Below are 23253 nucleotides of genomic sequence, written 5' to 3' on the forward strand. Positions count from 1 at the left end.
TAATCGCAGCATTGATCTCCGTGAATTTACCAAAATAATAGTGCTTTTATTTTAAACTTTATCTCTGCTCATACAAAACTTTATTGGGTCGTCTTGTTCGATTAAAAATAAGTTTAGGCCGACTCCAGCGAGCGGATGATGTCCGAATCTCCAGGATCGGTGATGGACAGGGTGCACACGCGGAAGTATTTACCGCAGGCGGTGCCCAGCTCAATGTTGGTGCCGCTGTAATGCTGGACTTCAGTCTTGGCCAGCATGGCGTAGTACTCGATCTCGGACTTCCTGTAATGGGAGAAACGGATGTCAGTACCGAAATACATACGTACGAAGAAGATGAACCATTGGTTTGAGAGTCAGAAAGAGTCTCTAGTAAATAAGGATTCGTCAAGGCATTCGGAATCAATAGGATCATCATAATTGTAGACAACTAAAGCAATGTTGAGCAGGTTCCTTACCCCAAGTGATGTGCAGGCCCGTTGTTGGTGGAACCATTTGGAGGCGCCGCAGACTAAAGCGAACCAGTCCAAAGCTTGAGATTGATTGATCGTACTACTCCATAGTTTCCATCAACTACTCCGCCGCTCGGAATCATACTTCTCAGTCAGCTTTAAGGGCAGACTCCATATGGTTCCATCAAAAACGTGGTCACTTGGGCGCAGTGGCAGTGGAAACCCACTCCTCTGTGGCACACTCATGGGCATCTCACCTCAGGGCGGGGGTGTTGCTGGCGATGAGCACCAGTTTGGCCTTGCCCTGGCGCAGGGTCTTCAAGGTCTGCTTGTATCCCAGGCAGTACTTGCCGGACTTCATCACCAGCGCCAAACGGGCATTGGTGCTCTCCAACGCCTTCTTTTGTTTCTTAACGGCCACCATGTTGATAGTTTGGGTTAAAGCACTGCAAGCAATAGAAGTTGGTTAGTTAGTCAAGTGATGTTGTGCAAGCGGATGAAAAACACCCACCTTCGTCGGCTGACAATGGCAAAAAGAAAGAGGAAGAACAGCCGGAAATGGGTAGCACGTTTCTGTTGGTGTGACCGGCGCGGTGATGCTAAAAAATACCACTGGTCCATACCAAAATATACCACACACCCGATAGAAGTACCATTTAGTGAGTGCACAATCCACCATTAGCGTGGTCTCCCACCAAAATTAGCTGCTAGCCTATACAACACCCAACTGGAAGAGATTGGCAACGCGGTTTTCGAACTCGAATATTTGAAGATGCCAACCTTCTTGAAGATTATGTGTGGGCGTGAAATTTGAAATGTTAAAAATCGTAATAATGCGTAAGCAATATTGTAAATTGAATACGATAGACACGTATCTGTTTAAGTAAACATTTCGCAAATACTTATTTATTTATCGATGCCAAACCTATATGTTCAATTTCACCATTCCTAAAATAGTTAGACAACCTCTTAAAGTCTTGACCATAACATGTGTTTTATTTACAATCTATTCCTGACAGAGCTTAGAACACCTGACAGTTGGTGCGGGTATAGAGGTATCCACAACCGCGTGTTTGGAGGAGATTCGGTTGCTCTGTGAGTGAACAACCCTGGATCGCCGTGTCAAGCTTTTACGCCGAATTATTGAATAAATAGTTCCGCACGGCGAACGGGTCCGCAACGCCAAATGAATTACACAACGTGGATTTGGGAGCGGCGAAGAGGGCGTGACGGAGCATTCGCATTCGCATCCACATCCACACCCGCACCTGGAGTCAGAGTCAGAGGCAGTCGCAGACGGCGACCGGCACGTGACGACACCACAATCCAATCCCAGAACATGGCCCACAGTCATAAAGTTGCCTGTTTGGGAGTCCTGAGCTCATCATCATCGGCTCGTTGCGTTCGTGCGCACTCGACTCACTTCCAGACAATCTGTGGCCTGGCCCGGCTTATGAATGATGCACAGGCTGTTGGCCGGGCAGGAGTGAACTTTTCAGTTTCAGTTCGGGACTTCAACGCTTCGATTGTCGGGCTGTAATTCAACGCCATTTACGTGGCCCACCCCACTCCGCCCTCGTCGTCGTCAGCAGCCGTGGCCGCATGCTGGCAGGAATGATTGCCGCCTGCACCACCGTGGGTGGTGGCGCCTCGTCTGGGCTCGCTACTTCTTCCACCTCCAGTTCCTCATCATTTCCATTCCCCTGGCGACGCGTGCTGCAGCACAAATAAGGTCCAACCTTTGACATGGAGTCCGGGAATTCTTTCACTAGCCGGCTAGCTGGATGGTTGGATGCTGGGATGCTGGGATGCTGGGATGTCCTTCCCAATAGCCACGGGGCAGATCTGAACTCTCCCCGCGAAATAAACTCCAAGTCGCTGTGAAATGAAGTTGCGAAATGCCCATTGATTTGCGTGGCTGCTGGTTCCGCTCGGTGAAGAACTCAATTACAGGATTGACTTAAAGCATTTCCCTGTGGCATTAAGTTTTTAAGGCCGATGTTATGTGCAGCTCGAACGCCAGGATTAAGATTGTGTAAGTCAGCATTTTGACCAATAAGCTTGGTAGCAAAATACTGCAATATTTTTTATTTTTATTTTATTTATATGTATTTATTTTTACTTTATCACTAGTTTGCACCTTAAAGATTCAGCGAGCAGTTCAATAATCAACTTCTAACCACATCTTTAAAACAGAGATCAAAACGTCTGGGTGTTTGCTTTAAGTCACCCACATCCGGACCCAAATAATCCAGCCCCTGCCCCTTCAGTTGGCCCAAGTAGGGTTCCACTTCCGCCCTTGGAAGCCATGGCGTCAAACAGTGTGCAGGCGACCTTCGATCGGCTGGTTCAACTGCCCGGCGTGACGGGGGCAATCCTGATCGATGGCGATGGAGTTCCGGTGCGGACCAATTTGCCAGCGGATGTGACCCGAATATACGCCGATCGGATGAGGCCGCTGGTGATCCTGGCCCGCTCCATGGTGCATGACTTGGAGAACGGGGACGAACTGACCTACGTGCGGCTGCGCACCCGCCGCCAGGAGACGATGGTGGCCACCGGGCACGAGCATACGATCATCCTTATCCAGGACAACCGTGTGCTAGACGAATCCCGTAGGAACAGTGTCGCTTCCCGGCGGTCCTCGGCGCTCTAGAGGATTCGCGTCCAGTACAGCAGGCAGCACTAGGTGTCGTAAGCAAGCTGCACCAGCGGGAAACGACCATGTCCTGGGTGAGAAGTCCTTGCACGGACGAGCTCACAAATCCAAAGTACAGAACTGAAATTGTGAGCCGGGCATTGCTGTGCTGGAAAGGCACGCAAAATAAAATCCACATACAGGCGGGGTAAATTGTGTTTGCGTACCCTTGTTGGGAGTCCTGTTGGCTTGGGGCAAAGGTCATGCGCCTCCAAACTCTGGTTAATATCAGTGAGTAAAATTAAGAATATGTTTTCATTTTGGTTTTTAAATAAAAATAAATAAAGTAGAGTATAATAACCCTTTTGAAATATCTTTTTTAAAGCTTTTAGTTTGCAATAACTATCAGATATATGGGTTGAATGTGAAAACCGATGATCGTACGTGGATCTCATGGCTTACCACTTGGCATAGCAGGATTGGGTATCTGTGGATTCGGTCTGCGGAAAAGTTCCTCCCCATGCTTTCCCCTGAGTTCGTTTCGATTGCTGGCAACAACCGGCTGCCGTCACGCCATCAAGCATTCATGCCAACAGCAACAACAGAGGGGGGCTGGAGCACGTGAAGGAGGACGAGGACCCGCAGAGCAGCCTGTCGCCTGCACACTTACACACACTCATGTGCACGCACACACCCTCAGCCAGGCACACTTACACAGCAACACGCCGGGCTTTACACGCCTCCGCACGCGTCACACGAAAGCACGAAACCAATTTAAGCACCCACATTCTCTCACCCAATTAGTCGCACACAGTTCACTCACACCCACCCACACCAACGCCCACACCCACAGCCACATCCACATCCACATCCTCGTGCACATCATGCCATGACCTCCTCCTACTCGTTCGTCCCGCCCACGCACACTCTGTCGAGCTGGCTGTCGTCCTCGTCCTCGTTCTCGTCCTCGTCCACGTCCTCATCCACGTCCTCGAGTCGAGTCGAGTCGAGTCGAGCAGAGTCGAGTTGAGTCGAGTCGTTATCCTCGCGTGCGCACGCTGCATACTTTCTGGCTGAGCTCGCCTGCTGGGTGTCGTTGGGTATATCGGTACCCTTGATGGGGTGTCATTCAAATCCCGTCTAAGCCATACGGAACTTGTTTTTTTCAATGCGCCTTTTGTTTCAGTAGTAGGCATATAAATAGGCTAATACATTCGGGCTATTTAAAAGACTTGCTTGTGCAACTGGAACTGGAGGGACTGGATGCTTCCCTTGACTATTTTATCCCCCATGAGGTATCCCCCAGTCCGCAGGCGTTCATCTGCGTTCGCTGTTGTTGTCATTGTGCCATCATCAGCGCCATAAGTAGCAGTCAGCAGTTGCCTCCGTCAGCGGCAGCAAGTTGTGCCGCCTGGTGGGGAGCGGAGGTTGTGCGCAGCCACAGAAATACCAACAGGAGTAGAGTTTTGCGTGTGTGTGTGTGTGGGACAGCCACTGGGAGTACGGACTACGGACGAGGGACTACGGGCGGGGGACTGAGGACTACGGACTATGGCCGGGGACGACCAACAAGCGACACGATAATCTCGCACGTCGCATTTTTAGTTGCTGCTGCTGCTGCTGGCACAGTCGTTACTGCTGCTGTGTAGAACGTACTTGTTGTTGCCGTCGGGCTGCCACACCCAGCCCGCCCCGTCCCCCGCCCACCGCTCGAGTCCTGGAGTCTGGTCCTGGCAGAAAGCCAAATGTGGCAAGTGGCTGATGTTGCTGCCGTGCCGCTGCCGTTTCCCGTTGCTGAGTTCCTCCGTCGCTGCCAATGTTGCTGCTGTGCTGGCTCACCGGATGAGTGGCGGGGTGGGGTGCAGAATGGTATTTGCCAGGACTTCGCTGCGATGTGGAATTCTGTGTCTGCGTCGAGCTGCCTCCGACCAAAAGTGGGCGATGAGGGGCGAGCGACCGACAAATGCTTTCGAATTGCCATGACAATCAAACCGCTTACACGTACAGTGGGGCAAATTGACTTAGTTTTGGGCGGACAGTTTGGATGCAGACAGTGCAAGTCGGTATATTCTGTGCGCTAAAGGATGCCTTATCACTGAACAAACTAGGGAAACACAGCTGGATGGCATGTTGAAAATTATTAAAAAATTATATAGAAGGCAAAAGAGGTATTTATTTATCTATTTCTATATTATTGCCTAAGCTAATATGAATTTAGGTGATTTCTTCTCAAATCCTAAGTATAGGCAATCCTTTTGGAAGAGACAAATATTTCCTTAAAATCCTAAATTCATAATAAATCGCACTCTAACTCGGCTTTTTCTAATTTTGGAGCCATTTTCTCACCATCCTCGTCGAATTACTCCGTGCGACTTATTTGTTGCTTGCTTTTCGGGTATAATCATATCCCGATGGGAGCTCCAGGTATGGCTTTATCCAAGTGGAGTAGCCCCAATTAATGCCACACTGGGAGGCAATATCAACAAGCGCCTGTTCCTGACGACGACGATGCTTTCCAGGACCAGGAGACACACTTCAGCCAGCGCCTTTTTCATGCCGTTGCGCCTTGGCGTCTGCCCAGGTGGCTGGGATTGAGTGGGTGCCAGTGGGTGGGTGTGGGTGTGGGTGTGGGTGTGGTCTGGTCGGGTCTGGGCCTGTTTATTATCGCCCATCAGCGAGCTCCCCAACCGTCTTTCTGGTGGAAACTTTGCGCTGTCGCCGCTGCTTGTTTTCGAGCGAACGGGGATGACAAATAAAAAACTTTGGCACGCCACGGAAGCCTGCTGGCGGCATTCGCATAACGATGTCGGTGACTGCGGCGATGACTCCTGCCCCTGATCCAGTACTCCCCTTGTCCTGCTCCTCGGTTCCGCCCCTCTCGAATCCTGCGGAAGCCCAAGTCCTGTGCACAGACTGGCGCACTTTTGAAGTTTGAGCTAAGTGACATGCTGTTTATTGTCGAGAGTGTTAAAATGTGCGCCCTGTGTGTGTGAGCCTGCCTGTTTCCCAGCCTTATCCTGCTCCTGCGACCGTCTGTGTGCCATTTGGCAAGTGTGTGCGTGGGCCTGCCACTGTGCCGAGCAAGAAATTATAATGCCAAGCTTGAACACCGCACGCCAGTGTCGAATATACACTGTAACCACAAATGGAAATTGGGAAAGCCATTGTTAAGCAAGCACTATTAAAAATCTTCAAAGCAAAGGTCTTATGCGGGATAATTCTATGGAGTTACGCCGATTTATCATCCTGCTGAAGCCATAGATTTCATTTCCATATATTAATTTCACGCCACACTCTTCTTTCGCCAAACATTTTCGCTCAGTGCGTCTATTCACTAAAGCTTCTGCATGTTTCGGTTCACGCTCTCGCCGCCATGCCGCCATGCCGCCAAATACATACAAACAGACAGGCGACGACGGCGGAATAGGAATGTCTGCTCCTGGTACGGTTAGCTATGTAATCCATGAATGTGCCACAGCACAGAGGAGGAAGGACACGGAAGAACGCAGGACGAGGTTGGAGCACTACGCCAAAGCTGCCGGCTGTGGCATTGCGATGGCATCGGGCCAGGACGATGGCGCTCGTTCGTTGGCTGCTTGTGTCCGTTCTGTCCGCTCTGTCCTTTCAGTCCGTTCGTCCGTGGCACGTACTTTAGAAATTCCATGCAGATGTGCGCCGCACGCCGAGACGTGTGTTTTGATTTTCAGGCAAAAAGGACGGGCATGAAGAGGAACCCCAGAAGGAAAACAAGCAGCAGAAGGACCTGCGGGCCGGGGCGGGACGGCGATGCGGTTTAGTTTGGCAGGTTGCGAGTTTCTCGGGGCGAGACGAGGGCACGGATCTGGTTGGATTGGGGGGAATGGCACTCATGGCAGTGGCAACGCACGAAAGAGCAGCCAAGCGAGCAAGCCGTGAAAAAAGTGTCGACAAAAACAGCAACGGCAACGGCAAAGGCAACGGCAGTGGCAGCGGCAACAGGACGACTTTGGGCCCCCAAGGAAAACAGCAGCAGCTGCACTTGTTGGTGTGAGTAACGAGCGATGCGGACGCGCCTTTTCCAGGGGATTGGGCGCAGATTGTGGGCGGCTGTTTGCCAGGGCGCCCCGTGGGTGGTTTGGTGGGATTTGCTGGGTAACCCACCCAACACACTAACGGAATAATTGCAGGCAACTCCGAACGGAAGCCAGACGAACAGGCGGCGGCAGCTTGCCTTTCCTTTTGCCTTCTGAGTTGGCTGATTTCGCACATAGATACCCCCTCCCCTCCCCTCCCCGACCCCCTCCACACACAGACAGAGGTCGAGTCTGGGCTTACGCCTTATTGTTGTGGCCGTGGGTGGTGGGTTGTGGGTGGTGGGTGGTGGATGGCTGTGGTGTTAAGTGGGTGGCTGTGTGGCCTTTGTGCTGTTTGCGGCGACATGGACTGGTGGGCTGGTGGGCAAGGGCGCTTTAGCAGCAGTGGCTCCCCATTTTCAGGGCGCTTGGCAAGTGTCGTCTGGAGTGTGGATGTTCACTTACCCATTATCGGAGAGAATCTCGGGTCGATTAGTCGGTCAGAACTTCTTCAGCCACTTATTTCCTATGTACATATAATTATACACGTGGTTGCCCAAAAATCTCTGTTAGGCATGTCTACTGCGCAGACCTTGATATCAAAACTCGAAGCACTGTTTCTCGAACTAAGAATTCTACTGCGTTCTATAATGAAATCATATTCCCTAGTCACAAAATAAAAACAAAGTTAGTTGAGCTCTTGGTGTGTAATGAAAGCTGGTAATGAAAAAAATGAAATTTTTACTGTAAGTGTTATCAAAGACCTAAAATACTGAAACCCTCTTCCTTAAATAAAGACCCACATGTTCCACAAAATGTCTTTAAAACTATGTATCATATTTAATATATATTTTCACCTGCTATTTGTCCTAGGGTATTTAACAATGCCAAACCCCTTTGATAGTTCCATTGTAGAAGTCTGGTGGACTTAGGCATTCCATGCCTGAGCTGTGCCGTGGATGGTTCTGCATTCTGGTTGCCCTGAAGCCTTCTGTTTTTGCCAGGCAAGGACCGACAGAGTATGGCTTTTTAGCCGCAATGCCGCTCCTGTGGTGCGATTGTGTTGGTGTAAGCGAGTGTGTGTGAGTGTGTGTGAGTGCGAATGCGATTGCCATGGTGTGGTCCTCCACGTCCGCCCATCCATCCGTTACGTGCGACCGTCTGCTGGATCCCTGGGCGCTTTCCCCGCGATCCCTTTTGCCCAGAGAGCCTGGCGACATGAGAAAACTTTGAAACCCGAGACATGATAACGGCACGGAGAAGGGATTGGCCAGCGAAGGGGTCGCCGACAACGGACAGACGGACGGAGAAGGACATGGGCATGCAAACGGACAAGGACCAGGACACGGACACTGGCACGGACACGGGCACGGACACGGGCAGAGGCAGTGGCGACTCGCTGCCCAGAACGAGAGTGGCGGTGGCAATGTCTGATTGCCAGTTGGGGGTCCAGGGGCATCCGTGGTGAGCCGTTGAGCAGTTGCCACTTGCCAGCTGTAGAAAATTGTCATAGGAATCATCGCCGGCTTCGTTATGTGTAGATGTGGATGTGGATGTGGATGTGGCCTCAGTGGTAATTGTGGGACATTTTGTTGCCAAAGCGGTGGAGCAGTGTTGCGGAAATGATGGTGGGTAGCGGGCTCCCCCTGTGTGTGTGTCTGAGTGTTTGGGTGGCCCTGATTGCCGCCACCACCTCAGCCGAGATAAACGTTGAAAGCAACGACCACGAGCGCCGCCTAAGGAGGAGGAGGTAATCCGGCGGGTCCGTGCGTAACTTTTTATGCCCGAGGGGGAGAACCCACCACCCGTCGTCTGTCACAGGTGGCGCGACTCCAAGGCTGAAGGTGAAGCAGGGCATGGAGTGTGGAAGCTGCCGCATGGGATGCGAATGGTATGAGATGGGAATGGGGATGGGATGAGCAGATGACTATGGCGGTTGGTTGCCGGGCAGCCATAATAGCTAAAGAATTACACACTCAGACTAAATTGGCTGAGGCAGGAAACGCCGTCGTTGCTTCATTAAGCTAAATATTTCACTTTGATGCCGAAGACACGCAGGAGAAGGATGGTCGGTTTTTGGGACCTATACGGCAGCGAATCCATTGGCTAAACACCCACTGATTGTGATCAGTGATTGGTAGTCCACACCGACAGGATAAAGGATAAGTAATTCGAATGTTTGAGCGTTTATTGATATATTAATGTTACTTATTACTTAGATGCATATATTTCTCTTTAATATTTTTAGAACTGCCTTTGCAATATGGTTCTATGGTAATAGTTTGGTAAACGATAAAATAAAATCTCAAATATTTTAAAATTAATAAAAATGTTATTTTAGTTTTAGTAACCTATACATCTTTCTGTTAAATAAGTAGTAGTAGCAGTAGTAGTGTTAAGTAGTACTTCTCTTATTATCTACTAAACGAAGAGCTCGTCCTTTTTTTTAGAATAGAAAATTTCTCACTTTTGTGCCACTATAGCAGGATTGTTGTTCCCTGTATGCGCATGTATTTAAGTGGCGTCAGCGACAGACAGCTGAATGTACACTTAGCTTGCCTCCATCTGAGGGGGCGGGTGTGGGCGGATATGGATGGATGAGGGTGCTCCCCCTCAGTTCCTGCTTGTGGCTGTGGGTACTTGGGTACGGGTATTTGCCAACGTATTACTTGCTACGCTCCGACATGTAGCTCCGGGGTAATGACAGGACGCAGTGAAGCAGAGGAGCGGCAGCAGGAGCTTAACTTCCTAACACGCCACCAATTAATGGCCAAAGGGAAGCAGGGGGAAGGGGGTGGGAGTGGGAGTGGGGGAGCTGGCACGAATGTTTGCGGATTTGTGTTTGATCTCGAAGTCAACAACTTAAAGACGCCGCCACGCCCCGAACCGAAAAGTTGGCGGGTGGGTCGCGTGGGGAGAGAGCGTTTCCAACGTCTCACCAATTATTTCGCAATTACCGCTGGATGGTGGCGCCTCCATCGCTTCTATGAATTCCTTTCTTGTGGCGAGGCTTTTTCTGGTTTGCTGAAAAACTGCGCCAAAAGTGTCAAATCAATATGGCAAGACGAGGTGCAGAGCGAGGTGCCAAAAGCGAAACCATAAAATATTTCTGACGGTCGTCAATCGAACCTTTTTTTGCCGCTGGTTGTTGCCTCCTCCGTTTCCATTCCTTCTTTTTGTGCCATGCCTGTACAAATGCCCACACAACGGGACACACTTTCACATTTACATGGGTGTTTATTCCCTCACGAATATGTGTACGTATATATGTATAAATCCACACACACATACAGCCCATACAGCACACACAGCACACACATACAGCCAGACAGCGCCCCGAAAAGCAGACCGCAAACAGCCTTGATGACTGACTATTGGCTCTGGCGCCCGAGCTCGAGACCGAGACCGAGCTCGAATCCCGCAGCTGGGAGCTCCACACTTTTGCTCCTCCACGCGATGCACTGAAAAATGGGTATTTTGGATAACGAAAAAATCAGAAAAGCTCGGTTTTTTTGGAATTTTATATTATTTTATGCATGTTTTGTGATTAATTTAGACTTCGTTGATTACCTAGTAATAATCTAATGTGTATATATTATAGGAAATACACTATCTTCTAAATTAGAAGTATCCGGCTCGAAGGACCATGCCAAGTTGCCTAGTCAGATAGAGTGAATAAAACTGTTCGTTGGATACCTGGTATGTTTCCCAATTTGACCCTTTTCTCAAAGTGCAGCTTCTGTGCGTTGAAGTCGCTCTGCTGCGTGGCAGGTCACGCTTGTTTGCCGGCAGTCGGCGGGCGTGGTGCCTGGTGGGTGGGAATGGTGGCTGGGAAGTGGTGCCTGGTGGGTGGTGCCTGACGCCTGATGATGGTGATGGGGTGTGGTGGGACAGGAAGTGGGTGTCAGACAACGACTTTAGACGGCGGCGGGTCCGAGCTCAGACCTTCTTGTTGCCGGCGCTGCTGCTCGTTTATATTCGCTCATTCGTTTTCTCGCCTCCCCCATCCCCCTTCCCCTTCCGCCAATTTTCCCTTCTTTTTTTGACGCCGCCAGCGCGCGTGCTTTTTGCGTCAAATTTAATGCGGCAAAAGTTGTGTGCGAAATGCGGTGTGCCCGACGGGTGCTGGAGGGGGGGAAGTGGGCGGGGGAGGGCTCGTGGGTCATCCGGTAGGTGGGCTTGGGCTTGGGCTTGACATGTGGCAGCCGGAGGCAGCAGAGGAAAAGCAAGAGCAAAAGCAAAAGCAAGTCATTGACGCGCAAAAGGGCGCCGCCGAACCAACACAAACACTCGGAAAACTCGACGGCATTTAAAACCCACACGCCCACACACTGGAAATTACTCATACAGTGGCAAGCAGTAAGCAAGTAAAGGCTATATCTAGCTAAATATGTTCATATCTGTATTTGGCTTAGGAGGTAGTAATGATTTCGTAACGACAAGTGAAAGCAGAGTGAGACTAGGCATTGCTTGTTAGTTTTACAAAAAGAAAGAAATCTTAATGATCATTTATTTAGATTCAGTTGAATATGATCTTTAATCATAATGTCATTCCCTACTATTTGATGTTAACCTTTTTTGAATAAATGATCGGGAAAATCGTTTTAAGTGAGTTCGATTAATAGCAATTCCCCCAAGTTTTTTTCGTGCAAACGACCACTGTACAGGAGGGGAACTTTTGGCACTTGCCGTCAGCGCTGAAAAAATAAAAAATGGTAGGCAACCTTTTTTAAACTTTAATTTTGCAGCCAGGCTTTTCGTTTGGGCGGTGCTTTTGTGTTTGGTCTGATTTTTATGCCCCAAACTTGTGCACAGTGAGTTTGTTGCTGTCATTAGGGATTAAGTCGACAAAATTGGTCACACTTCTCTTATTTCACTTCGGACGCTGCAACGCTTTCCAGCCATCCAAGTTGCATCAATTTTGTTTAAAGGATAGCAGAGAAAAACAAAAAAGTGTTGCCTACATTCAAGGGTCAAACCAGCAGAGTGCCCATTGTTGCCATTTGAAAGGCAAAGGACACACGACTCACTCGAAAATCCAGCCAAGTGGAGCGCGTCAGTAAAAGGAATCTCCCAAAGAATTCCCTAAAAAAGGAGAGTGGTATTATCTGTAATATATTATCTATAATAACAGAACGTTTCGATTTATATTTTATTAAAACTTTTGAGCGCTAAGTATGATATGTTTTCTAATATATATTTAAACAAAACCTTCATGAACCCATGATATATGTCTCTGCAAAGACCCCGTTGATCAAGTCCAGCTTACACCACTGCTATTGCCAATCCCCAAAACGCCCAAAACGAACAAGCGACACGCGTCCTGGCAAAACCCCCCACCCCACCGTGCCCCGTATCCGCCATACTCTCGGCTTGGAAAATGTCGACGACAGACGTCGCTGCCAAGCCAACATTAGCACTGAAGTGCAAACGATGCCCGCCCACACAGACACACCCACTGGGGCATTGGGAATTGGAAGGCAGCCAAGCGCCATGCTGCCATGCTGCCATGCTGCCATGCTGCCAGGATGCCAGGATACCAGGATGCCCGGCTGTCGAGCTTCCATGCCAAACCAAGCCATGCCAAGCCATGCCATGCCATGCCATGCTATGCCGCATCCTGCCCGTGCCACCGTTCTATCCAGTGCCGCAGTTGGAGCACTCACGCAAATTTCAATTTTTTTCACACCACTGCTCTCTGCTCGGTTGGCGCCCCTCATGCCGCCCCTCATCCCACGCCCCTGCCATATTGTGGCCATGCCTTTGCGCAGCCGACAAAGGTTTCGCAAATGGTGTCCTTCAGACTGAGAACTACTTCAGCACCTTCGGTAGTCCTGGAAACCACAATCATCCGTTGATAAATGACAATGTTAATAGCTTCCAAATTAGTTATACCCCTCTATCTTACCCTTACTTAAGCTTGAATTCGACCCAAGCCTACTGCTGACCTAGGATCTTGATAAAAACCGATAGTTGATAGTTAATAAACATATAGGAGGTTCACAAAGCCTGAGCTTTTAAGTCCTTGTGCACAACTCATACATACATACATTCCGACTGTTCGATCACCTTCGATTTTTTCGTATACCTAAACCTTTGTCGGTTGTTTCCAGCCGTCATGCTTTCGGTCTTCGAAGCACGCGCCAGCACACACACACACACACAGACACACACACAGACACCCACCCAGACACTCGCACTTGAACACACACACACACAGGCGCACACAGGCGCACCAATACAGGCGGAGTGGAGCTCCGGCGTATTGTACGTGCTCTTACACCGCACAGTGTGGCGCACTTCCTTTTGATTTAGTCATTTTTCTCTCTTTAGCCGACACAGCGGCAGGAGCAGGTCGTGTCATGGCCCTCTGCCACAAGCTCCTGCTCCGCCTCGTGTCCTTTTCCTCTCCGCCACTTGACAAACTGCCTTCCCCAGCCACCGAACCAGCAAACCAACCAACCCACCGCACCGCGTCCCTTCACGTCCTTGCTGTCCTTGCTGTCCTTGCTGTCCTGTCCTGTGCTGTGCTGTGCTGCTTCCGTTGCCATTGCGGCATGGAGCGCACTTCCGAAGCTTTTCCTGTGGGGCTTTCCCTTCACTGGTGCGCCAGTGCGATTGTCTGTGTGCGAACGAGTCCTTTGGTCCTTTTTCCCCCGCAGTTTGATTTTCAGTTCTGTTTTGCCACCAATACCTTTTCGCATTGTTATTGTTGTTCTTGCTGCCGGGTCTGAGCACGAGATCCGTCTCCAGCCTGCTCCTGCCACCACTCTTAGACCTTCCACCTTCCAACTTCCGATCCCCTTTCACCGGGCTCCGGCTGCGACTGCTGTCTGCGCTTAACTTGCCTTTTATACCTCTGACTCCGACTACCAGTCGCAGGGCATGCACAGAAGCGAATTTTATTTAAAAAATGCCCTTTTTTATTATGTTAATAGAGAAATTATGTGAGAAAAAATATTCAAAATATTTCTGCTACAGTCCTCCAATTGAACTTCAGATAAAACAAATCTTGTGATTAAAAGCGGTTCAAGCGGATTAGAAATTCATTAATCATTAGGTTATAACACTCTCCGCAGGCATTTCCTCGGGATCAACTTTAAGAATTTAACTCATAAAGTAGCTTCTTTCAGTGTAGCTTTCTATCGCGGGTAGGGTATTTCCCACAGTCAGCGAGCCGTGGCCGAAGGTTGCATGTGGCCTGCTGCCGGCTGTTACAATGCCACTTCTCCCGCACGTCTGAGTGGGATGTGGGAGTGGGTGTGGAGGGTGGAGGGTGGTTAAAGGTGGGAGGTTGGAGGTTGGAGGTTATCCGAGCTCTGGGGGGCTCTGGGGACGTGGCAGTGGCAATGGGCAGCCTGTCAAGTCGACCAGAAACATCGGCAGCAAGTGAGGCGGCTACTGGGGTTGCGAGGTGGAGGGGGGTTGGAGAGGAGTGGAGAAAGTGGAAGTGGAAGGGGAAAAGCCGGAGAGGCAAAGCCGTACAACTGGAGCCCAGAGCCAGGGTCGTGGCAGGGCTTTTAGCGATGACGATGATGACGCTGGTGGCGGACTGCCTGGTCTCGGTGTGGCTATAAACGATTTATGTGTGTGCCAGCACCACATGACTGGCCCAGACCCACTGAACCACCGAACCACCCACGGAATAACCCATGGAACCACCCGCCCGATCCCAACCACCGCATCCCAGCCCGCGAGGCCAGCATTCAAGTCATCGTTCAGTTCGGTTCAGTTCAGTAATTTGGCTGGCGGCAATGGCAGCTGGCAACATGCGCCAAGTGGATTGGGTTGCCAGTCCTCATTCCACGTACATACATCCCTGCTATCCTCGGCATTATCCCCCCAGATCCGTGGTGCGTAGCTTGGAGAGCTCTTTCCGTGCCCCGGTCATGTTTGTGCTTTCCACTCTGATTGCACCTGGCCAGGCCGCATAAAAACGCCACCTGACGAGTGCCAACGACCCACAGGAGACCCACACTCGTGAGGTTCTGGATGAGGTTCTGGACGAGCTTCTGGCCTTCGTCAGCTTTAAGATGCGGCTGCTAATTGCTCATTATGCTCCCCCGTTTCCAAATTGGCGCTTAAAAATTCACAAAAGCGCTGTTGTTTGCCTTGCCGCGGGGGCAACTTCTGCTCAGGCGTTGCAAATTGAAATTCTACGTAGCCACAATGCGGCACCAGTTCCCGGAATCTGTCTTAATTAAATCTCCGAAAAGTGGAGGGAATTCGGGTATTATGGAGGCTAAATATAGTATAAATGATAGTATTTATGAGTACACAGTTTTGCAGTTAATGTGTCCCGTTCTATTATTCAAAATATGCAAGTACATATTTCCGGAATGTGTCATCAAAAAGTCCAAGAAATTTATCTACGTAGAAGTCGGTTTTCATCAAAAAACCCATTTCTGCCCAACCACTTTTTACTTTTCCCATTAGCAACTTGCCATAAGCCTAAGTCCTTTCTTCAAGTCACATTATTGGAGTTTGCCACATAATGTTACCGGCTCTTGATATATGAATACCCACAATGTGGCACAACCATGTGATGCCACTCATCGTCTGTAAAAAGAGCTAAGCTCCGATTATCCTGCCAACCTTGTGACGCATTATGTTACGTACAAATTCGATTGGTTTTGGATACACGCAGTGCCGGAGTCCTGTGAACCCGCCACATGTGGGGACACTGCAGCAATGTGGGATTTCCATATTGTATGGCACGCAGTTTGGGGCACTTGTTGTTGTCCGCATTTGGCCTGTTTAAATCGACGGGAATTGCAATGCGTTGCGCACCTTGTTAAGCCGCCGCTGGCCATTCGTAGCCATCAACTTTGTTGCCACGGCATTGCGCCCCCAAAAACTCGCACCAGCAATCGTATTTATCTAATAGTCCTTTCTGCTGCCGCTGTCACAGTTGTCTTCGTCTGGATCCCGCCACTCCCGCCACTCCTGCCCCCGGCTCGCTCCCTCCTCCGTTTTCCGCTGGCCTGGCTTATTATTTGCCACGACTGCTGCGCCACAGAAGTTTCGCCTCGTTGGTGTTATGATTTCGATGCGGGCAGCCGAATGGCAAAGTCAGCGACAGCAAACACCCACACGCCCGCTCATCCATCCATCCATTCATCCATCCCACCCCCACTGACCCCGCACGACCCACAGCCAGTCGGTCGAAGGAGCAGGAGCTGCTTCGTCGCCCGCAGGCCACAACCCCATACCCCACACCCCACACCCCATACTCCATAGCTCATACCCGATCCCAGCTCCAGCTAACCCGCCGTTGACGCAGTCCACCCAGTGAACAAAGTGTGCGACACGCTTTTAGTCGACTTTTGGTTTTGGCGAAAAGAAAAGGTAATATGAATTATTGAATAGTGTATTTAGAATATGTAAGACAAAAGGTTTAGTAATAATTTTAAAGTTGAATTCCAATTTTGTTTGAAAACTAATTTAGTTTCTACTATGTTATTAATATCAATTAATAAGTTATTAATTTAGCCTGCACTCGTTAATCAATTAAATTGTTAGCCATCATCATGCCCTTAAAAGTATGCTCTGCATTTCCAGCCAAATAACATGCATACGCCATGTGTGCTGGGTAACTTCCTATTTGCGCCTAAGCGAATTGATTTGTATGCCTCTGTATGGGTGGGTTCCTGTGTGTATGACTGAGGGTGTGCCAGTGTGTGTGTGAAAGCCAGACATGGTCACGCCGTCCGTCCAAGTGGCGGCACGTCGATCCGGCTTGTCGCTTGGGCTGCCTGACATTTGCCGCAGCCAGCGCGCCACCAATCCCTCTTCCCCTTACCCTCCACTTACCCTCCCCCGCCCACGAGCCCAACAACCAACAACCAACCACCCACCGCCCACTGGCAACATGCCTCCGCTGCGTCGTTAAGCTCTTCGCCAAATCTATGTGTGTTTGTGTGTGTGTGTGTGTGTGTGGAGGTCGGGGGGCAACCATTACCACAACCACCATTAACGTGGCAGGCAGCCAGGCAGCCAGGCGTTGCTGTTGCTGCCACATCCACAGGCTTTGTTGCTGTTGCCGCTCCTGCTGATTGCTGTTGCTGTTGTTGTTGCTGCTGTTGTTGCTGCTGTCGTTGATGTTGTTGTTGTTCCTTTTATTGTCGGTTGACTCCAATCTGCTTTGGTTGCTGCGCCACACGACGATGGCTCGTGCCACTACCAACAGCAAAGCAGCAGCAGCAGCAGCAGCAACAGCAGCAGCAACATGAGCTAACCAAGCATTTCAGTCGGGAAATTTTGCACAAGCCAAGCGCACGCGGCAGCGGAAAATCGGAAAACCCCATTGCCAGCTAGACAGCCGACAAGCGACGAAGTGAAAAGTCGCAATTGTTTTCGCTCCTCGCCGTCAGTTAGCCGTGAATCCTCGAACAGAACGGTCGCGTGTCCTTGTCGCACGGAATTCGAGTCCTGATTCAACCACCAAAAGACGTGATTGTTGGCGCGGACGTGGACTCTAAGCCAACAGTTTCGAAATTGTTAAACCCTGAATAAATTTTTAAAAGGCGCCATTTCATTCTGCTTGACCCGCCAAGAATTCTTCTGGATTCCGTAAAAATGAGAAAATGACAGCAAAACGTGATAAGGATTACTCAAAAAATAAATCAGCACCTGGTAATACAACAAGTTTGTTCGTATTAAGTTGAACTGTATCACAAAAAAAGTTTGATGTTCGAAATGATACACGGGATTTCAAAACATGACCTAAAACTCTAAAGTTTCCACAAAAAACGTTTTAAAAAGTGTGCTCAAAATTTACATTTTTTAAATGATTATAAATTATTAGGTATTTATTTCATTTATTCAATGACCATTGAGCAAAGTAAAAATAGTTATCAACACAATTTCACAAAGAAAGGGCCACCTGTGGCCAAGAAGTGTAAAATGAAAGTGTAAAATAAAATATAAAATTTGTATATACAATTTTAGGATTAGCATTGCTATTATCCTTAATAAAAAAAACCTATCGAAGTGTCTTAGAATTAAACATTAAGCCTCACTTTTTTCATAACTAATAAAATGAATGGACTACTAGAAACTCACAACCTTGAACTCGAATAGTTCAGTAGCAAAACTCGACATGAGAATTTGAAAGCCGAAAAGTTGATAACTGATAACTTTATTTGTGATTGATTAAATAACAAAAACTTGCAGGATATAATGATAATTGTATTAATTGTTAACCCTTCGATATTCCCGCCAGGCATCGGATTCACCGCCGCCGGTTCAACCAATGGCAGCGGCATAAAGTCCATCGGGCTGGTGAGCTCCACGCAGAATGTGACTTCGTCGCAGGACATCAGCAAGCGGACAAACAAACCACTCATGGAGAAGCGACGGCGGGCGCGAATTAACCAGAGCCTGGCCATCCTGAAGGCCCTCATCCTCGAGTCCACCAAGAGCCAAAATGCCAAGAACGGCGAGGGCCAGGCGAAGCACACCAAGCTGGAGAAGGCGGACATCCTGGAACTAACCGTCCGCCACTTCCAGAGGCATCGCAATCTCGACGATCCCAGTGAGTATAAATGCACCAAATTGGAAAGAAACTTAAGCACGTATCCATCTAAAGTAACACATTTCGTAGTGAAATTTGCTAACGATTTTAGAGGTTCGCAACAAAGTAAATTTCATGTATAGATCTCAAAACTTTATCTGTATCTAAAAAATGCATAAAATGTAGGAAATATTTCATAGACGAATTTCTTGTATACAATCTTAGATGGTAATATTCAAACCTTCTTCATCTTACAGCGGTCAACAAATACCGAGCGGGTTACACGGACTGCGCCCGCGAAGTGGCTCGCTACCTAGCCACCCCGGAACCGCCACCCATGGGCACCATGCCCACCTTGGCGGAGCCCGGTTCCAAGGCGCGACTGCTGCGGCATCTGGACCAATGCATAGCCGAAATCGACGTGGAGATCTGTCCCCATTCGACGGCCGCTTTTGCGGAAAGTCCCAGCAGCAGCAGCTGCTTTGACCTGAATCACGCGAAGAAGTCGCAGCCCGAGGAGCATTCGCTGGACTACAGCAGCCAGGACTCGAATCCGGTGGACTACAGCAAGGGTCTAAAAATGGTGGCCGCTGAGCAGAGAACGCTGCCAGTCACGCCGGCGCCCCAGGATGAAAACAACAATCGTGGACTGCAGGCGCAGGCGCAAACTCCGATTCCAATCCAGGTGCAAAGTCAGTCCCAAGGCCAGACATCGCCGCATGCAGATGCCGCCGCTCCCAGCGAACTGAGCTACGAGGAGGACCGCAACAAGGTGTGCGCCAATGTCCTGGAGCAGTACAAGCAGCAGCTGAAGGCGCACGTGCAGCAGCAGCCAGAGTCCGCCAATGGTGTTCTGGTCCTGCCGCCCCACTATGTTCAGCTGGCGGCGGCCCTTGGACTAAGTGCCCAGCCCCTGGTTGATCCGATTGCTACCCGAACGGATTTCGAGCGGTTGATCGAGTTGCAACGGGTTCAGCCGCACTTGGTCGGCAAGTTGAGTCCCAGTTTTCCGGGAGGCTTGGAGGCTGCCCATGTGGCTGCCGCTGCAGCGGCTTATGCCAACAGCATGGCGGTGGCCGCTTCCGCAGGAGCCACAGTTGCCGCCATGGCCACATCCGGTGCCGGAACGCCAACGGTTCACCAAGAGAGACCTGCCTCGGTGGCAGCCTCTGTCAGTTCCGGCGTCTCGGTTTCGGAACTAAAGTCCATGCCCGCCACGCAGCAATCCTCACCAAGATCCGAAAGTGGCATCGGATCCAATGAAAACGAGGCTCCGGTGAGCAGTCCGCGACCCCAGACAAGCATCGCGGCTCGTCAGGCTCTAAGGCAACGCCAGGAGGAGGAGTATCACTACATGGCCCAGGCGGCAGCTGCTGCAGCAGCAGCTGGACAGGATGAGAGCATGTGGCGGCCCTGGTGAACCGTTGGATCAGAGATCCTATGTACTAAGTATGTAGACTCCGCCAGTTAGTTCGGGGAGAACCAGCCGGCAGCCGGCGGTTTGCAGCTCCAACTGATCGCCAAGTAAAGGATGACACCTATTGTTATTACCGCTTGTCTGTGTAGCTCCTGCTCCTCTCCGAATTGCATTTCCTACCTGTGCCAATGCCCGAGACTCCCTACCATTTGGGCTCCAGAGCCAAGGAGAGCTACTCCTTCATTTATGTATGCATTTGTTTTTGCCCTCAACTCTGCGTTAAATGTATTTAATTCAATACTTAAAGCTAAAGTATTTACAAAAACACTGTGTTTTAAGGGTGGTCGATTAGGAAAAAAAATGTACGTTCATGTTTTTGGTAATTCAATTGAATAGTTTTAGCAATTTTATTAGGGTATGTACTATAAATACGATATAGATCCTTGCGGAGGTCCAATAAATACTTGTATTATATATTATTTATATAAATTTTCAAACAAGAAATGAGACTTAGCCTACTCTTCAGGTTCATGCTTTCTACTTTGATTTCATTGCACTTAGGGATTTGCGAGGCGCTGACTGCCGCTGGCGGGCAAGGAATGTCTGACCCGAGCCCATCAAGATTGCCAGCTTAGAGTCGATTGCATCGCGCTGAGCGTTGACACCCAGTCTGTAGAAAGCGGAGGTCATAAGCTGCTCCTCCATCACACTCATCTTGGGCTTGGGTTCGTCCTCGACGAGATCAGCACTCTTTTCCAACACACTAGCATCTAGAGCTGAAATTTCAACAATTATTGTAGATCTATGTAATACTTTTAAGCCCTTACCACTTGCAATTCGAGGATCTATGCTTTTGATCACCTCCTTAGCTTTCTCCACGCATTTTCGGTATTTGGCGTCATACACCAGAATTTCCTGCTCACGTGCTGATAAATTGGTTTCCAGCTGAGTCACCTTACATTGCAGAGACGTGCTCTGAGTAACTGCTTCCTCCAGTTGGAGTGCTGTGTATAAAATATTAGAAGGCGTTTTTTTTTTTAAGGCACTAGTGATGACTCACTCTTTTGTTCATTTAGCTCCATCAATTGTTTGATTTGTTTGCCAAACTCGCTTCTGTAATGAAATAAAAGATATAGGAAAATAATTAGATAGGCAATAGTAATAGTTAGAAGAGTGAATTATTTACTCTTTTAAAATGGGATCATCGCTTTGAGAAGCATGCGACAGGGAAAGAATACGTTCATTGGCTGTTTTTAGCTGCTCACGCAAATTCTCGCAGCGTTTATTGGCATCGTCCAGAAGTTGCTGCAACAAAATTCGTATTAATATAAAGCTGGAAAGTTATGTTACCTAATATTACTAACCGCCAAAGCTGTCTGGCCACCCTGTCCTTCGCGCAGAGCCTTGTTCTCCGCCTCCAGACGCTGTAGTTTTTCTACTGTGGCCGACGGTTGCAGTTCCCGGGAAACGGTGGTACCTGTCAGCGCTGTGTTTGAGGACAATTGTCCACATTTCAGCTCGTCGACTGCCTCGCGAAGGTTGTCGCGCTCCTTGAGCAAACTGTCCTTGGCCCGCTGCAAAGCCAGGTTCTTGCCCTCCAAGTTTTTGTTATCAAACTCCAACTTTACATTCTTGCTGCTCTCGGCGTCCAGCTTGGCATGAAGGTCTTGAATCTCTTTCTTGAACAGCTCCACTTGGCCTTTGGTGTTGGCATAACGTTTGGCATCCTCCTCAAACTGCGCATTCTGTTGCACATAGTCGGCGCTACGCTCCTCCAGAATTTTGACCTGTTTTTTTAGGTCGTTATAGTCTTCTAGCTTTTTTTTATACGTGTCAAGCTGGGCCTCACATATCTTAAGCTTGTCATTGGACTCCCGCAGAACATCCACTTCATCCTTCAGAGTGGTTACTTCAGCGGAACTTTTCTAAATTAAAAAAAGAAAAGTACTTTAATATAAAGCTTAAATTTATTCGTGGTGTCTGTACCATTAGTTCCTCTATACGCATTTGCATATGTAGCAGATCTGTATCTTGTTGCTGGGCCTTGAGCTTTAGGTCCTCCCGAGCTCCTTCAGACTGAAGAAGTTCCTCTTTTAGTAAGTCCAATTGGCGCCGCAGTTCGTTGTAGCGCACAGATCCAGTTTGGACTGGTCCCAAAGAGACTCCATCATCTCCGATCACCGTGGAGTGTTGCTCTAGACGTGCAAACTCTTGTTGCAACTTATGCAACTCCTGTTGAAGATTAGTTTTTTCGTCTATAAGAAGGAGCATTTTCTTCTCCGTCTCGAAGCATTTCTGTGCCAAGGCGTCGCGATCCTCCTGAACTGCCTTGCTGTCCAGGATGGGCTGTCCAGTGCGAGGGCTACGAGACAAGGAACTGACTACACCGCCCTCTGCCGAGGATGCTTGTCTGGTGGCCTCAAGTTCCTGAAGAGCGCGCATAATGTTCGCCTGTAGTTCCTCCTCCAGACACATGATCTCCGTAATGTAGGACTGCTTCTCGGCACAGTTTACTGCGCAACCGAGAACTAACTGCAGCAGGCGCTCCAGCTCTCCCAAGTCACACTTCTCAGCGATGCTCTGCAGATCAGGCTTTGAGAAGTCACTCAGCGAGTAGTTGAGTACGTCGCTGTAGTAGTCGTACACGGACTGGGTCACCTTTTTCAGATTGCTCATTCGCAGTCGCCAGTTGCTGCCCACGGCGCTGGCCTTGATCTTGGAAAGCCAAGCGTCGGTGAAAGATTCGGGTGCGAACTGGTTGAGAGCCTGTAAATAAGAAGCTAATAAATATGTATGAACTATGTATTTATGCATATTTAGTTACCTGAGCCAGTGCGACTCCGTCGGCCAGGGATTCCGCATCCGCATGCGGGGCATTAAGATTGAGAGTCTTGAACCACTCCAGCAGACTGTAGTACATCTCGTTCTTGGGCGCGGACATGTTGCGGGTTTGAACGAAACGCTAAACGAAACAAAACAAACTAAAAATATGCACAATTTCACAAAAAGAGAGCTCTCAGCTGTTGCACTAAAAACAAAAACAGAAATCGAACTGCAGAGCAGCTATCGTGAGCCTTTGAGATGCACTTTCTCTATCGATAGAAAACATCGATATCTTTTATTAAAATGTTTTCAAAATAAAGAGGTTTCAAATATTTATTTATTTTTGTTTATTAAAACCT

General features: G+C 49.1%; 4 protein-coding genes across 4 annotated transcripts; 2 read left to right on the plus strand and 2 right to left on the minus strand.

Annotated features, from left to right (window-relative positions):
• Window positions 1-17: 17 nt before the first annotated feature.
• On the minus strand, window positions 18-1086 carry LOC120444386 (60S ribosomal protein L30). Its single transcript, XM_039623994.2, has 3 exons — window positions 961-1086; window positions 707-895; window positions 18-282 (listed from the first exon to the last, which is right to left on the minus strand). The coding sequence occupies exons 1-3, from the start codon at window positions 1068-1070 to the stop codon at window positions 114-116; spliced, it is 468 nt and encodes a 155-aa protein (XP_039479928.1). The 5' UTR covers window positions 1071-1086; the 3' UTR covers window positions 18-113.
• Window positions 1087-2632: 1546 nt separating this feature from the next.
• On the plus strand, window positions 2633-3300 carry LOC120446824. The gene has a single exon (XM_039628004.2). It carries the CDS (start codon window positions 2758-2760, stop codon window positions 3103-3105), a length of 348 nt encoding a protein of 115 aa, XP_039483938.1. The 5' UTR covers window positions 2633-2757; the 3' UTR covers window positions 3106-3300.
• Window positions 3301-17376: 14076 nt separating this feature from the next.
• Window positions 17377-20344, plus strand: LOC120445875 (protein hairy). The gene is made up of 3 exons (XM_039626520.2): window positions 17377-17774; window positions 18364-18675; window positions 18912-20344. Exons 1-3 carry the CDS (start codon window positions 17726-17728, stop codon window positions 20072-20074), a joined length of 1524 nt encoding a protein of 507 aa, XP_039482454.1. The 5' UTR covers window positions 17377-17725; the 3' UTR covers window positions 20075-20344.
• Window positions 20345-20467: 123 nt separating this feature from the next.
• LOC120445874 (protein hook) lies at window positions 20468-23120 on the minus strand. The gene is made up of 7 exons (XM_039626518.2): window positions 22896-23120; window positions 22058-22837; window positions 21436-21996; window positions 21258-21376; window positions 21132-21184; window positions 20899-21075; window positions 20468-20847 (listed from the first exon to the last, which is right to left on the minus strand). The coding sequence occupies exons 1-7, from the start codon at window positions 23010-23012 to the stop codon at window positions 20609-20611; spliced, it is 2046 nt and encodes a 681-aa protein (XP_039482452.1). The 5' UTR covers window positions 23013-23120; the 3' UTR covers window positions 20468-20608.
• Window positions 23121-23253: the final 133 nt, after the last annotated feature.

This window comes from Drosophila santomea, chromosome 2R (genome assembly GCF_016746245.2).
Source record: "Drosophila santomea strain STO CAGO 1482 chromosome 2R, Prin_Dsan_1.1, whole genome shotgun sequence".
Lineage (NCBI taxonomy): Eukaryota > Metazoa > Arthropoda > Insecta > Diptera > Drosophilidae > Drosophila > Drosophila santomea.